General features: G+C 37.4%; 2 protein-coding genes across 2 annotated transcripts; both read left to right on the top strand.

Moving 5' to 3' along the window:
• The first annotated feature begins 3599 nt into the window (after positions 1 to 3599).
• Positions 3600 to 5754, top strand: LOC113293263 (polyadenylate-binding protein RBP45-like). The gene is made up of 5 exons (XM_026541960.1): positions 3600 to 3817; positions 3972 to 4059; positions 4137 to 4267; positions 4420 to 4513; positions 4641 to 5754. The coding sequence occupies exons 1-5, from the start codon at positions 3798 to 3800 to the stop codon at positions 4959 to 4961; spliced, it is 654 nt and encodes a 217-aa protein (XP_026397745.1). The 5' UTR covers positions 3600 to 3797; the 3' UTR covers positions 4962 to 5754.
• Positions 5755 to 6245: 491 nt separating this feature from the next.
• On the top strand, positions 6246 to 7779 carry LOC113294107 (putative uncharacterized protein DDB_G0271606). Its single transcript, XM_026542526.1, has 2 exons — positions 6246 to 6656; positions 6844 to 7779. Exons 1-2 carry the CDS (start codon positions 6246 to 6248, stop codon positions 7777 to 7779), a joined length of 1347 nt encoding a protein of 448 aa, XP_026398311.1.
• Positions 7780 to 16181: the final 8402 nt, after the last annotated feature.

The following is a 16181-nucleotide window of genomic DNA, read 5'->3' as shown; positions in this document are numbered from 1 at the left end:
ACTTTTGTTAACCGCATCAAAAATGGGGTTTCCCATAGTGTGGCCCAATGGGAAAAAACAAATCAAACCTGTATGGCTTGGTCTACACCTCTGGTTTGGCTGATGCCATCTCTAAGTGCTGACCGTAGCCCTATGAGACATACATTAGAAGTGTAACTTTGGTATCGGTGATTTACGATTTTTCTTATGAATAAAATAAAATAATAATGATAATAATAATAAAAAAAAAAAGATTATGAAGACCCATCTTCGGACGTGCAATCATGATTTCATCAGTTTAAGCCAACTTATGGCGTCTTTCATCTGTTGAGACATTATTATAACATAGAGCGAATTTCACATTTTTCTCAAAAGAATTAATATCTATTAAAATCTCCTCGAATATACCTGGCGCAGATACCACTATTTTCTAAAAGAGTTTTATCAGTTGTCTTAAAAATACTGCTCCCTAATTGAAAGAGCATATAATTGAATATTATCTTAAGAACACTGCTCTTTAACGGAGAGAGCATAATTGAAAATGCATGTATAAGTAGTTGAGATTAGTGGTTTTGTTTCTAGTGACAACAATCGCATTTCATGTCGAAGATCCCAATGTCTTGAAATACACTTCGTACCTCTTACCTATTATTTTCCAATACCCAAACGGGTTTTGTTATCTTGTGCATGGAATCATTGGCATTGAAAAGTGTAAAAAATACTCCCTCCGTACCTATTATATAGGCGGAATTTTGAATTTTGCTTGTACCACTAGATAGGCGGATTACTATTTCCAAGGTGAATATTTCCATACATGCCCTTATTAATGGTACATAGATAATTGAGTTATTAATTGGACAAGGGGTAAAACATGAAAAAACATAAAAAATTATGAATCCAATGTGCTTTTCTTAATCTAAGAGAGTTTTCTCTCACCGCCTATATAAGTGGTACGGAGGGAGTAGTAAAATACATCAGAGAGAATGGTTCTTTGCATCGCAGAAAACAAGTATTCATGGATTTTTGAACTTCTCTCTCTACATTTGCATTCTCCAATACAAAGAACCATTCTCTCTCATGTATTTTATTATTTTTTACACTATTCAATGCCAATGAGTGACTCTTATCTTGTGCATCCATGCACAAGATAACAAAACTCATTCTTAAAACATGGATATCATTTTCTTGAAAACTGGTTTTTCCGGTGAACTCGTGACACTTGGAATGTCACAAAGATCAACCCTTTAATAGCTATTCAATTCAAAGTTGGCTTCACGCTTATAGACCCTTTTCCAAATAGTATACGGTACACCTATCACTACACCATATTAGCTAATTTCTAACACAGGAATTTGTCATGCTTTTCTTTAAATTCACGGAATAAATAGGTCACAAGTCTTATAACTATTATATAGTGTGATAGAGTTTTTCAAGTGTCATGGTATTTTTGAGGTTATTTTTAAAAAAATTATATCAAACTTATTATTAGTATGAATTATGTGTACTTGATACTACACATCCAAAATTACTAGGTCTGCCCATATTTCTAAGTAAAAAGTGAACCCCAATCAGTGTAACACTTTACCCTTAATTTTCTCACGTATAATCATGAATCACACATTCAAGATAATTATAAAAAAAAACAACTCTCTTAAAAATGTACTTTAATTACACTCTGGGTACACTCCATGTCTATTCGGTCCGGTCAATTAACCCTAGCCAGTTTTTTCTTCCTATGGAACTTTATCATGAAAGTTCTGTAACTCATCCTAGAGTTCTATCACAGATGTTTTCCCATCGAAAAAGAATCATATCATGTCTTCCCGCGATCATCAACTCCTTCTTCCTTATCAGTCAATCGGAGAAACGTCCTTCGATTTCTCTTCATTGTGCTGATTTTTCTTTCGTTAATTTTTTAATCTCACCAACTAGAGATAATTACAATCAGTTTCGAAGAATGATAAGGTGATCGTCTTGCAGTGAATATTTGCTTGTTGTGGTGGTATGATTTCTAATCTCCTTCTTCAATTTGGTATTACCGTATTTATTTTCAACCTAGGGTTTCAAATCAAAAATTAGGGGTTTTAATCAAGTTTTTTAAAATTGGGGGTTCATGGTAAAAATTAGAAGTATGCATGATTCGTACAGGATTGGAATTCCTTTCTGAAAGCAGTCTATAAGGTGTGTTTTAATTTTATGTATTTATGGAACAACTAGAAATTGGATTCTCGTTGGCTCCTGTTCTATGTATGTTTAAATTCATCCATGAAGAAAACTATAGTCGATTAGTAGATGAAAGAGGACTCTTTTTAAGGTTTCCTTCTTTACTCTTGTTTTATTTCTCTTTTTGTTAATGCTACTTGTATTCCAAGATATGTAAACTGTACCCGGTCTTATAAATACGAGCTTTTCAGAACAGCGGCCTAGCGACGGACTCCTTTGGGTGTTTTCTTCGGTCTATATAAAAACAAGATAAGATACAACAACCTATAAGAGAGAAAAGTATTGGGCGATTTTAGGGTTTATATTTTGCTTCTTTTATACCTTCTGCCATGCATCAATCAAACCGATCTTTCCATCAAGATGATGATCTCGAATACATCTTGATTAATTCTAATTCATCTCGTGATGCGACCACCAGTAAAACCCCTGTGATAGCTCCTACTAATCATCAACAGCCTAAACCCTACTTGGTAATCATCTTGCGGTTAGAATCTCTGAAGACGAGTACCTTAAGGGTGTCGATGATTGTAGAAGCAGTATGAATATGATGATTGGTCGCTTGGTTCTTCTCAAAGGAGTTGAGCCATTAACAGTTGAAGACATTAAATCCAAGTTACGAACTGTTTATCCTGCCAGTATCGTTTGGAATGTTTCATCCTTGGGTAAGGGATTCTACTGCTTCAGGTTTAATTCTGCTGAAGCCTTGAGTTCAGTTTTATGTGCTGGCTCTATATTTCTAGAACCTGCTGGTATATTGCATCTTGGGGAATGGACGACTGATTTTAAACCTGATTCTATGACCCAAGCATGGTTCGTATTTATGGCGTTAGTCTTGAGTATTGGCGTGAAAAAACTCTCTTTGAAATAGCTAGTGCAATTGGAACTCCCCTAGAGGTAGATATTGCAACCCTAAATCGTACATATTGTGAGTTTGCAAGTGTTTTAGTAGAGGTTGATCTTTCCAAATCTGTTCGCGATGAAGTGCTAGTGGAACGTGATGGATTTTCTTTTATGGCTTATTTTAGATTCGAAGGATTGCCATTGTTTTGTTCCTATTGTAAAAGCATTGGGCACAGTCTTGGAGAATGCAGGTATCAACCGGTAGATGAAGTGCACCGACAGTCAGAAACGATTCCTTCACAGTTGAACCCTCAATCTTCAGATCAGAACCAACGACAACAGAACCAGACACCCAAGGTTCAACAGAAGCAACCTCATCCAACAAATCCACTAGCTCAGATGAATTGTATTGGGAAAATTCCAAATCCGCAGCTGGGTTATAACCACATGTTCAATAACCCGCAGAATATTATTTATGGTCCCGGAGGCTTAGGCAATGTTAATGGAATCGGTACTGCTATGGGAGGAATCCAGGGAGCTGGGATTTCAGGACTTTTGGGTTCCATGTCTGGTTTGGGCGACATGGGTCAAAATCAAATAGGTCTATATCCACATTCAAACAGTCTATATCACAACGCACCTATAGCTCAAGGTCAAGCTCGAGCTCCAGTGATGGGAGAAAAACTCAGGATGATGCATAACCAAACAAATATGTTTGGGCGCTTTCAATCTGGAAATACTGGCTTAACAGCAACATGACAGATGCTAGGTCAAGGTAAGACTGTTTCTTTGACCTTGTTAGTTGTAAAAAAGTAACAGATTAATCTTAACAATTCATTCGCATTCTCTTTATTAGCAATAGCGTATATGCCTGTATACAGTTTGTTCAAAATCTCATTAAATTTTACAACATTGTGTTTGTTGACAAGCTATCCAACACCAGTGCCCCCGCATCAAGCTTACGGCGCATTAAATATGCAACGTCCATTTGCATACAATGATTCGAATAACACAACAGTAAGTCAAACTCTGTAAGCTTTTGTGTACCTATTTTTCGAAGGTTTTATATTCTCACTGGTTTCCGTCATCTGCAGTTATTTGTTGGTCACTTAGATATAAATATCTCAGAAGAGGAACTGAGACGAACCTTTTTGCCATTCGGGGAGGTTGTCTTAGTAAAGGTACCAGCGAGAAAAGGATGCGGCTTTGTACAGTTCAGGACTAGGTATGTTTATCATCTAGTTTGCTTTCTTATATGTGATTGTATAGTTTCATTATGGTATTCAACTCAGCGTTTGTGTTAGGGATAATTGGGGATATGCCCAAAGCATGAAACTTAATTAGATGTAACAGTTAGCTTTCTTTGTTCCAATGTAGAGCATCTGCTGAAGATGCAATTCAAAAGGTGAACGGGACTATGATCGATCAGAAAATTGTCCGCATTTCATGGGGTGTATACCCGGGAAAACAGGTAGCAGTAACTGTCCTTTTTCTATAATGATCATTATTATTGAGTATGCACTTTATTTGTTGAGCTCTTGGTTTCATTCTTTTTTAAGCTTAATAATACAAACTAAGACATACCTTTGCAACAACAGCTGCAGCAACAACATTTCTTCTATCAGCAGCCACAACAACTACGGCAGATGCAACAAATAGAATCTCCATTTCAAGGTGTTGTCTCATCTCCTCTGATTGGTTCCCTATCAGCAAATCAGTCCAAACTGCCCCAACAAATGTCCTCACAGATGCAGCAATCTGGTCCACAGAAACAAACTGCAGTGGATCATCAATGGATCTCAATTTTGACACCACAAGTCGATAATGTTGCTGCCAATACTATGGTCACCCCAGACAGCCCACAGTTGAGCTCTCAAACCTCTGACTCTAATAGCATCTCCAGTTTTTCAATGGAGTAGCATCTCCGGTTCTTCAATGGATCTTCAAGAAGATAGACAAAGCGGTGGCTGTGGGTACAAGTGACAGAAGTGTGGAGCATCTGATAACCCTCTTTTGGAGCCTCTAAATATTTACTCTATTATTCCCGCATTTCAGTTATTCTGTGTTCTTGGATATGTTCAGTTTTTTCCTCCACCTTAGTCCCTGGTGCAGAAATAAGGATATGGATTTTTTCTATACGTTTCAACATTCTACCTACCGGATTCAAACCAGTGACCTAAGGGTTATCTGCCACAACTACAGTCTTCCGCTCTACCAACTGAGCTAAGGTCGGTTGTGCACAATTTTCAAGAAACAAACATTAAGATCTCTATGGTTGGTTTCCCATCAGCAAATCAACCGCAATTGTCCCAAAATCTGTCCTCAGAGCTGCAGCAATTTGGTCCACAGAAAATCATACAAACTGCAACGAGTCCACAGTTTGAGCTCAAGTTTGACATCACAAGTCAATATTGTCGTTGCCACTGGTCACACTAGCCAATCCACTGCTCAGTCTCAAACTCTTGGCTCTGTTAGTAACATATCCAGTCCTTCAATGGAACTTCAAGAAAATAGAAAAAGCAATTAAGCAAGCAATATACAACAATCAGTGTCGGTTGTGGGTACAAGTGACAGAAGTGTTCCGCATCTGGCAACCCTTTTATTTGGCTCCTCTTAAAGTTTTTATTTTATTATTCTCCATTTTGGTCATCCTATGTTTTTTGTTTTTTTTTGTTTTTTATACATTCATCTTTTTGAGTTCTGACAGAAGGGTTTCCGACAATGATAAGCTAGGAAAAGGGAAGAGAACCGCTGCCAAAAAAAACTAAATATATTAAATTTAACTTTGTTTCCGTCCCTGCCCTTCACTTGTTTAGAGATAAGGGTATAAAGATTCTGACTCTCTTGCGCCGATTCATGCTTGTAAATATTTAAAATTATAAGATTATCTGCGTTCAAGGTCCTGGCACGCAGGCAACTCAAGTTTGCAGCCCGTTAGTAACGACCGACACGTCAGAAAAAGAAATATGGTGCGAGTTGTGCTGCTTCTGCGTGATAGCAGGTAGGAAATAGGCATAACTAGGGACTCCTTTTGGGTGTTTTCTTCGACCTAGACTGCCTAGTCATCGTTGATATAAAAACAAGATAAGAAAACTACTTAAACACGTAAACCTTGGGAGGAGATCAAATATAATAATACTAGTATAAGGGAGAATATCGGGCGATTTTAGGGTTCATATTTTTTTTTCTTCTTCTCTTCAGTCATGGATCAATCTAATCAATCTTTTCATGGTGATGGAGATGATGTTGTGTTAGACGATGATTATGTCTTGATTAATCCTGGTTCATCTTGTGATGCTACTACCATCGATGAAACCCCTGAGATAACTCAAGCAGATTCTGCAGACAAATTATCACAAAAACCAATCGGTCTTTCTGCTGAAACAATAGGTGGGATCCCATCTACGGAACCTAGCAGTTCGAGTGATTCCATGCAGCAACAACATCAAGCACCATCAGATCCCAATCTGAATGCGAACAACCCTTCAGTCAGTACGACACCTTTGGCAGATGTTTCCATACTCGATAGGTTTGTGCAGATCGAAAAGGCAGCAATATTGTACTCTTTATATAAGAATTACACGGATAAGCTTGCTGCGGAATTTCTCTCTCTGGTATGTTTTCTGGCCGCTAAATTATCTCCGAATATATATAACATTTAGAATATATGTTTTGCTGAGGAATGTACAAGTTTTTCTAGATGAAAAAAGGAAAAACAATATTTGAGAAGTTGCTCAGTTAATTATTTGATTATCAGCTTGATTCAATATATATAACATTCGCAATTTCTCTCTTATGTAGATGACACAAGAAGGATCGCAACCACAACAAAAGCAAACAGTGTTCCAGCAACAGCAGCAACAACTGCAGAGGCATCACCTGTTGATGCAGCAAAAAATCAGTCCATCTCAGGTCTCCAACATTACGGACGTAATCAATCTACAACTTCGTAATGGAAGTATTACTCAAGCTCAAGCTGATGCGATGGAAGCAAAACTCAAGATGCTTCAGAATCAAATAAACACGTTAGGGGGAGCTCAATCTGGAACTACAGGCATGGCAGCAACAGGGTTGATGTTAGAAGGGGATCAATCTGGAATTACGGGCATGGAAGCAACAGGGAAGATGTTAGATGGGGTTAAGTTTGGAATTAGGGACAAGACAGGAACAGGTAAGATGTTAGAGGGAGATCAATCTGGAGTTACAGGCCTGAGAGAAACAGGAAAGACGATAGTGGGTGCTCAATCTGGAGTTACAGGCCTGACAGCAACAGGGAAGATGTTAGGAGGGGCTCAATCTGGAGGTACGGGCATGATAGAAACATGTCAGATGCTCGGAAACAACAAGAGTTGCTACTTGAATCAACGACAGCAACCACAAAAGATGATTTTAGAACAACGGATTCAGCAGCTAAAGCAGCAGCAACAACAACAGCTAAAGCAGCAGGAGCAGCAAATGAAACAACAACGACAACTTTTATATCTGCGGTCACAACAACTACGACAACAGCAAGAACAAACAGGATTTCCATTACAAGCAGTTGTTTCATCTCCTCTTGTTGGTTCCCCAACTGCAAATCAGTCGCGACTGTTGCAACATATGTCCTCACAGTTGCAGCAATTTGGTCAACAGAAAATTATCCAACAAACTGACAAGAGCACTCAGTTGAGCTTAGGTTCGACGCCACAAGTAAATGATGTTGCTGCCAATACTATGTTCACTCCATCCTTCCCATAGTCGAGTTCTCACAGCAGCAGCAATTTGGTCCACAGAAAATCATCCAACAAACTGCAATGAGTCCTCAATTGAGCTGAGGTTCGACGCCGCAAGTCAATAATGTTGCTGCCAACACTATGGTCACTCCAGCCATCCAATTTTTAAGCTCTCAAACTCTTGGCTCTGTTAGTCGTATCTTAGAAACCCTTTTTTGTGGCCTTTAAGTCTTTACTTTATTCTCCATTTTTAGTTATTTTACGTTGATACGTTCAGTTTTTTCCTCCACCTTAGTCCCTTGTGTAAATAATTTGGAATTTTATAATATTGTTCTTCATTCTTTATCCTCTTTAGATGCCAAATTTCATGATTTAAAAAAATAAATAAGAAATATCCCCATTTGATAAAACCAAAAAGAAAAAGGAAAAAGTATCCGACCTACCGGATTAGAACCAGTGACCTAAGGATTATCTGCTACATACTACAGTGCTCCGCTCTACAAACTGAGCTAAGGTCGGCTGTGTATATTTTTCCAGACACAAACTATAAATTCTCTTTGATTGACAGGGAGCTAGGGTTTGAAGTTTTCAGTAAACCTTGTAGCAAATCCACCATGGCATCAAATTTGCTTACGCTTTCAGTAGGGTTTTGTGTTTGTTTATGTTGTCAGTATTTGTTTCGGATTAGGGAGGTCTTGATATCATCGCCTAGGTTTTAATCATCCAAAATTTCAGTCGATATTGCTAAGCTCGCTTATGGGTAGTGCTGCTGGAGGTGTTCTTCTGCCAGAAGATGTGTTCGATGAAATTATTATGCGTCTACCAGTTAAATCGTTGTTGCAATCCAAGTCTATATGTAAACCATGGTATGCACTCATCAAAAGATCCGATTTCATCTGTCGCCATGCAAATATATTAGATCCAAATTAGGCACCTTCATCTGCCATTACCATGCACTCGATCAGTTTTTCCTGATTTCAAAGCTTGGAGGTCTTCAAAGATCTTGGTAAGCGTCCATTTTTGAATAAGATTCTGATGATTCTGGAGGAATTCCATAAACCTTTTTTCTTCTTGAAGCATGGCGCTCCATGAAGTTGACATTGGAACCAAATAATTATGAAAGAGAAATGTGATTGTTTAGTTAGCACTTGACCTCATCATCAACACCATTATCACCCAACGAAAGAGAAATAACGACATCAAAGAAGGAATACGATGGCCATCAAAAGCACTATTCTCCTATGTTCCATCATTCTTGTATTCATTGTCATGTTTGCTTCTCCAAGTAAGTAAACATATTTTGCATATTTAATCCATGAATTGGGGTATTGGCTTGTAATCAATGGGGATTTTCTTCCTAGCTAGCTTGGTAACCCAACATACTACGTGATTATTCTCAACACATCCCTTCTCATGTAGTTTTTCTGGGTTTTGCACGTGAAATTTTAACCCCGTGATGTCAAAACCCTGCAGATCCCATGTTGATTTGACATACACTGTTTTGTCAACAGGTTTTAAGAAATCAATCTCAACAAACACTGATGCGTGATACCCAAATTCTTTCTGCAGTGTAACTTCATCAACTTTTTTATTGGTTTACCTAGGGTTTTCGCCATGGCTAAAATTGACATATAGGTTTAGCTTGAATACAGATTAGGGTCAGAAGAGGTGATAGAAAATAGGTTTGATTGAATAATTGATTCCTTAGTGAATGAATACAAAATATACAAGAGAGCTATGCATTTATATATGTACGACTTCCAAAGCTACGTGCAACACAAGTATACTGAGTGTCCTAAGTTACAAAAACTTCTATGTATAGCAGAGTTCTAGAAGCATTGTTCTAGAACTTGTACGGAACTTTCCTTGAGTATTTCATTGTCCCAAAACCCTCCCACAAGCGTAACGGGTCATCTTGAACTGTTAGCTTGAATATCAGTGAATTGAAACGATCCTTAGGGAGCGGCTTGGTAAATATATCTTCTATCTGATCTTTGGATGAAATGAATCGAACATCAAGTAGTTTTAAAGCAACTTGATCACGATCAAAGTGATAATCAATTTCTATATGCTTTGTCCGAGCATAAAAGATTTGATTGATAGTAAGATAGGTTTCTCCAAGATTATCACACCACAGAATAGGTGGAGATTGTATAGAAATCTGTAATTCTTTGAGAAGAGATTGAATCCACATGATTTCAGCAGTGGCAGTTCCAAGCCCTTGATACTGAACTTCAGTGCTACATCGAGATACTGTCTTATGTTTACGAGCACTCCAAGAAATAATATTACCACCTATATAGACACGGTATCCACTGGTAGAACGACGATCTTCTAAAGAACCTACCCAATCTGAATCCCTGTAGGCAGAGAATGATAACTGAAGATTATCAGCTTGCTTTGGAAGAATTCCATAAGTAGATGTATGTTTAAGAAACCTTAATATTCGTTTAACCAAAGCCCAATGAAAATATGTTGGTGCATGCGTGAATTGACAAGCTTTATTGACAACATAAGCTATGTCAGAACGAGTGAATGTCAGGTATTGTAGTGATCCGATAATACTTATGTATTCTGTTGCATCTGTTAATAAAGTACTACGAGCAGATGATATATCTCCAGAAGTGCTAATTGGAGTTTGAATTGGATTAACACCATCCATTTTTGCTCGAATAAGAAGATCGTGAGTGTACCTTTTCTGTGTAAGAAACAAGACAGGAAAATTACGAGTTGCTTCAATTCCAAGAAAGTAAGATAAAGAATCGAGATCCTTAATTGAAAATTCTTTGTGTAAAGAGGTACGAATAGAATCGAAGCTTGCAGTATTGGATCCAGCGAGGATGATATCATCAACTTAAACCAATAGAAAAACAATGCACTAACAATCCGTCGAATAAACAGTGAGGAATCACATTTAGAAGCAGTACACCCAAGTTGAAGCAAAAAAGCACAGAGTCTGTGATACTAGACACGTGGTGCTTGTTTAAGTCCGTAAAGTGATTTTTGAAGTTTACAGACATATGTTGGAAAATTAGGATCCGTGTAGCCTAGAGGTTATTTCATGTAGACTTCCTCTTCAAGATTACCATGCAAAAACGCTTTCTGAACATCTAGTTGATGAATAGACCAATTATGAGATAATGCCATAGTGAGAATGATACGAATAGTGAAAGGTTTCACAACGGGACTATAAGTTTCTCCATAATCAACACCTTCCTTTTTATTATATCCTTTAGCTACAAGACGATCTTTGAATCGCTCAATTTTACCATCAGCTTTGTATTTTATGCGATACACCCATTTACAGCCCACCAGATTCATGGAAGGATGATAAGGCACTAATATCCACGTACCATTTTTGATTAAAGCATTATACTCATCATCAGATGCTTGAACCCCGTTGGGATCAACTTGAGCTTGTGAATAACACGTTGGTTCGAGGAGAGAATCACTGATAAGAGTATACTTGGAAGTATTTGGTTTAAAAATTCCATCTTTAGCTCGAGTAACCATAGGGTGAGACTGAGTTACTGGAGCATTGGTAGACTGCGAACCAGTATTAGTTGGAATGTATAATTCTCTTGAGACTGAGTATTTCCTTGAGTATTAGATGATGAAGGTAAGTCTGGAAATACGTCTTCAGAAGTAGATGCAGGCAACACCAGAGTAGACTGGAAAGTATTATCTTCAGATAGTTTCTCTTGTTGTAATGTTGAATGCACATAATGTACCTCCTTTCCTTGAGTATTAGGTGGTGATGATTGTTTGGAACTATCACAGGAATAGAAGAAATAATGTGCAAAGGAGATAATACCTGATCGGAGGAAGTGGATGCCTGAGATGGTGCTTTCAACGTTGCAAAATTAAAAGTAGTCTCATCAAATACTACATGCCTACTGATATAGACGCGACCAGTTGGTATATGAAGACATTTGTATCCTTTGTATTGTGTGCTATACCCAATGAATACACAAGGAGAAGATGATGGTTCCATTTTATAGGTTCTATACGGATGAAGCTAAGGAAAAAAAGACATCCAAAAACACGAAAAAATGTGTAATCATGTGAAGAACCAAATAAAACTTTATATGGAGATGTTTTATCAAGAGCATATAAAGGAACTCTATTCATCAGAAAGCAAGCTGTAAAGAAAGCATCATACCAATAAGATGATGGTATAGAGGCCATTGATATAAGTGTTTGACCTGTTTCATGAATGTGACGATGCCTACGTTGAACTAGTCCATTTTGTTCAAATGTGTGTGGATAAGAGAAACGATGAAAAATTCCATGTTGTTGGAGATAAAGAGTGAGTTTGCGATACTCAGCTGCATTATCTGATTGAATTTTTTTTATCTCTCTATTAAACAGATTTTCAACATGTTTTTGAAAAACAAGAAAGATAGAATAAACATCTGATTTATGAGATAAAGGAAACATCCAAGTAAAACGAGAATATGCATCAATGAAGACGATATAATATCAATAGCCTTCATTAGAGATAAAATGAAAAGGACCCCAAACATCAGAGATAATTAAATTAATAGGATGCAAATAAATAGTATTCCTAGAATAAAAAGGTAGCTTATGATTTCGATGTTCATGACAGGAAGAACATAAGATTATAGTTTTTCTAGAAACAAGAAGAGAAAAATTAGATATAACATGACGCACAATTTGCATCATGGATGGCCTAGCCTAGAGTGCCAATTTTGTATACTAGTGCGTTCTCAAACAAGGATTGTTGAAGAGGTTGTTGCACTGTCAAGAACATAGAGACCACCAATCTTATTGACGCGTAGAACCACCTTCCCCGTACATCGATCCTTCACAATACAAAAATCAGGGTGAAACTCAAACAATACATCATTATCAGTAGTAAGAAGTGAAACTGATAATAAGTTATGAGAGATTTTCGGTGCAAACAAGGTATTGTTGAGATATAACTTACGATCAGGAGTGCCTAAGATAGACGACAACATGAGAAATAGGAATAGATGATCCATTACCCATTTTAATTAGATCAGGGGCAGTATATTCTGACTGAAGATGCAATCTGGTAAGATCATTAGTGATATGATCAGTAGCTCCGCTATCAGGTATCCATGGAGAGAAAGAAGAAGACCTTTGAGTATCAGCAACATAGGCACGAGGAGCTGAAGATTGTAGTGATTGTGGTCGTCCAGGAGGTTGAGGACGAAAGGTACGATCCAACATAGATGAGCAAGGTGACCAGGTTTGTCACATAGTTAACATGGCATAATCTGTCGATTAGTAGTATTAAAAAATTGTAGATTACCTGGATTAGGTTTTGGTAGCAGTCCATTATTTGAAGAAGAGGAACCTGATGAAGCAGCGGCTACAGGTTGAGAAGTAAGAGTCTGGTTCTGTTGATCCATTCTTAACTCAAAAGTAATAATATATGTGGTGAAATCTTCAAGTTTCATGGTTCCCATAGAGGTAGTTAGATAGGTTACTATAGCATCGTAAGAGGTATCCAGACCATCAAGAATGCAATGACGTAATTCAACATTGGTGACAGTTGTGTCGGCGTCATCAAGACTATCAACAATATCACGAGCATGATCAATGTGTGCTCTCATAGAGAATGATCCCTTTTTAAACGCACGAAGTTCACGCTGAAGATGGTGAATATGAGCATTAGACTTGGAGGAAAAGAGTAACTCAAGGGAGGACCAGACTTTTGCTGAAGTTTTGAGACGATGAACATGACGAAGGACGGCAGGGGTAAGAGAAGAAAATATCCAGGCAATGAGAATTTTGTCATGTTTTACCCATGGAGCCAACGCAGGATTAGGGGTTTGATCTGCAAGAGTAGCTGCAGGACAAGGTTTGCTAGCTATAAAATGAAATGCTGCTGCTGCTACACTGTTTAATCCATCCTATTGAAACAAAAATCCTAATAAAAAAAAATAAAGAAAGAGAAGCGGAAATAAGAAAAGAAAACAAAAGATGTCGATCATGAGGCTAGAAGAAGAAATACAGTGGTGATAGGTTTTGTCGAACTGCTGCACCATTTAACCGAAAACTGCTGAAACCAAACTCTAACTAGGAACAAGAAAGAAAGAAGGAAGAAAATAAAACATTAAAAGATGTTGATTATGCGGCTGCCATAAGAGATTCAGGTAGATATTTTTTTAAGGTTACCTGTGAAATCTATTACAATTTGCAGGTGTGTATGCAAACCATTGTGCAGACTACTCCATAATCCTTAATTTGTAAAGGATCAACTCCTCAGTCATAGCAAAAGAAACTCTAGGCTCATGCTAATATCTCTTGTGGATTGCGAGAATCCTTATCCTACTTTTCGTTCAATAGATTCTGCTTCATTGTTATCAGCATCATCATCAGCACCGGCGTCAACTGTTACATGTGATGGAGCTATTCCATTGAATAATAACTTTTTCCAACATCACTGGGGTCAGAAGTTGTATTGAAGTAGTGGGCTCTTGTAATGGCTTAATTTTCCTATGCATATCCAATAAAGATTCTAGATTTTGTATTTGGAACCCTTGAACTGGTGAATGTAAGATATAATCATGCTTCCATGTCATGTCGAAAGAATGCAGCCAGACAGTTAGATATGGGTTTGGTTACCACAGCCACCTTGACGATTATAAATTGCTGAGAATTGTATTATTTAGGGAAAATGGGATGAAGATTTTTAGTTTTTCACGAGTTGAGGTCCATGCTTTAGGATCCAACTCGTATACAACTATCCAAAGAATGAACCCGTGCCTGGATCTTCCTCCAAGTTATTTTTCCGTTTGTCTTTTGAATGGAGCACTTCATTGGCCAGGCATTATCAATGCAACAAGTTCCATAGCTATAATCTCTTTTGTTATCAGCTGCGAGACATATATGGATTTCTTGTATCGAGAAGAAATTATTACTCTTCGGCGAATGGACAATCCATATGACAAGGTGGGTCTACTGGAAGACCGACTCTGTTTGATTATTTATGGTGAGCGTCTCTTCCCCATTGATGTTTGGGTAATGCAAGATTATGGAGTGAAAGAATCTTGGACTAAACAATTCAGCTTTAAACGTTCATTCGTTATTAAAACGGAAAATGGGTTATTTGTCCCAAAAAATTTTAAACATGGTTCAAGTGAACGAATAAAAATTAGTATGGGAGAAATGGACAAAAAAATAGCAAGGATGAAACTGGATTCATCCTGGCTTAAACTTAAAAATTAGCGAGGATGAAACTGGATGCATCCTGATGTAAATTAAAAATAAGAAAAAGTATTTGAAAATGTGTAGGATAAAACTGGTTACATCCAGGTTGTTTTTATATTTTTGTCCATTTAAACAGTATCAAAATCTAGATGTCTTTTCACCCAGAAATTATTGATTTTGGTCTTTTTAACCAATTCTGTGTTATTAATACTCGTTATTTCAATCTGGCATGGTCTTCCACAAACGGCACGGTTTTGCTAGATGTTGGTGAGGAAAAAGTTCTATATGACCCTAAGAGACTCAACCAAAGTTTTTGAAATCCGCAGTTTTGATCGTATGGAATGAAGTCGATCGGTGAGTTATGTGGAGAGTTTAATATCACTTAAAAAAATAAGGTCCTACTTTTGGTTGGGTAAAGGAATGCAATGAAGTCATCACGAAGAAACAAAGACGAAAGTAAAAGTACGAACCTACTGGTATTTATGCTTAGTACTCGTATTATTTTTTTAACCGGTATTTCAATTCAACACTTTTCTTACAAATTCTTGTTACACCTAGCTCGGTTTCTATAAATTCATATATATACAGAGTCGTCAATTTGCAATGTGCTTCAGTTGTTGCTTGGTTCTCACCTCTGCCTTCTACATGTATGTTCGTTTCTCCTAAACTCTGTTATACTCTAGGCAAAGCTAACTCTTACAACAGAATGGAAAAGTTGTTGAATGACATGTTGACACCAACACCATTTCAATGAGTTTACTAAATTGGCTTAAATAGTTGTTGCGATTCAAGTATGTATCAAAATCATGGTATGCACTCATCAAAAGCTCCGATTTCATCTATCGACATCCAAAGATAATAGATAGCAGATCCAAGTTAGGCACCTTCATCTGCCAATACGACGCACTCGATCAGTATTTTTTGCTTTCTGGTGATCAAAGCTTGGAGGTCTTCGAAGATCTTGGTATCCTACCAGGAAAGTCAGTTCGAGGTGTTCTTCAAATGTTCAATAACTTAACAGACTCCCCATCACTTTTCGGTCAAGAAGAACTCATGGTTTTTCTTCTTCCAGAAGGGGAGATAATGTTGTTCATGATGTGAGAAAGGTACCAGAAGAAGGAAGCAAAAATGGAGATATGGAAGATAACCTAAAAATGATAATTGAAGAATATAAAGAAATCATCAACAGGATGTCAATTCCCTCCGCGAAAAATTCTTTAGGCA

Source organism: Papaver somniferum, chromosome 7 (assembly GCF_003573695.1).
Source record: "Papaver somniferum cultivar HN1 chromosome 7, ASM357369v1, whole genome shotgun sequence".
NCBI classification, from domain to species: Eukaryota; Viridiplantae; Streptophyta; class Magnoliopsida; order Ranunculales; family Papaveraceae; genus Papaver; species Papaver somniferum.
Note: the sequence above shows the minus strand (reverse complement) of the source record. Positions and strands in the feature narration are given on the sequence as shown.

Excerpts from the sequence above, each read along its gene's own strand:
- LOC113293263 (XM_026541960.1), top strand. The coding sequence starts at position 3,798 with ATGACAGATGCTAGGTCAAG. Across the intron at positions 4,268-4,419 it reads TTTGTACAGTTCAGGACTAG|AGCATCTGCTGAAGATGCAA; the intron begins GTATGTTTATCA and ends GTTCCAATGTAG. Across the intron at positions 4,514-4,640 it reads GTGTATACCCGGGAAAACAG|CTGCAGCAACAACATTTCTT; the intron begins GTAGCAGTAACT and ends TTGCAACAACAG.
- LOC113294107 (XM_026542526.1), top strand. The coding sequence starts at position 6,246 with ATGGATCAATCTAATCAATCTTTTCATGGTGATGGAGATGATGTTGTG. Across the intron at positions 6,657-6,843 it reads CTGCGGAATTTCTCTCTCTG|ATGACACAAGAAGGATCGCA; the intron begins GTATGTTTTCTG and ends TCTCTTATGTAG.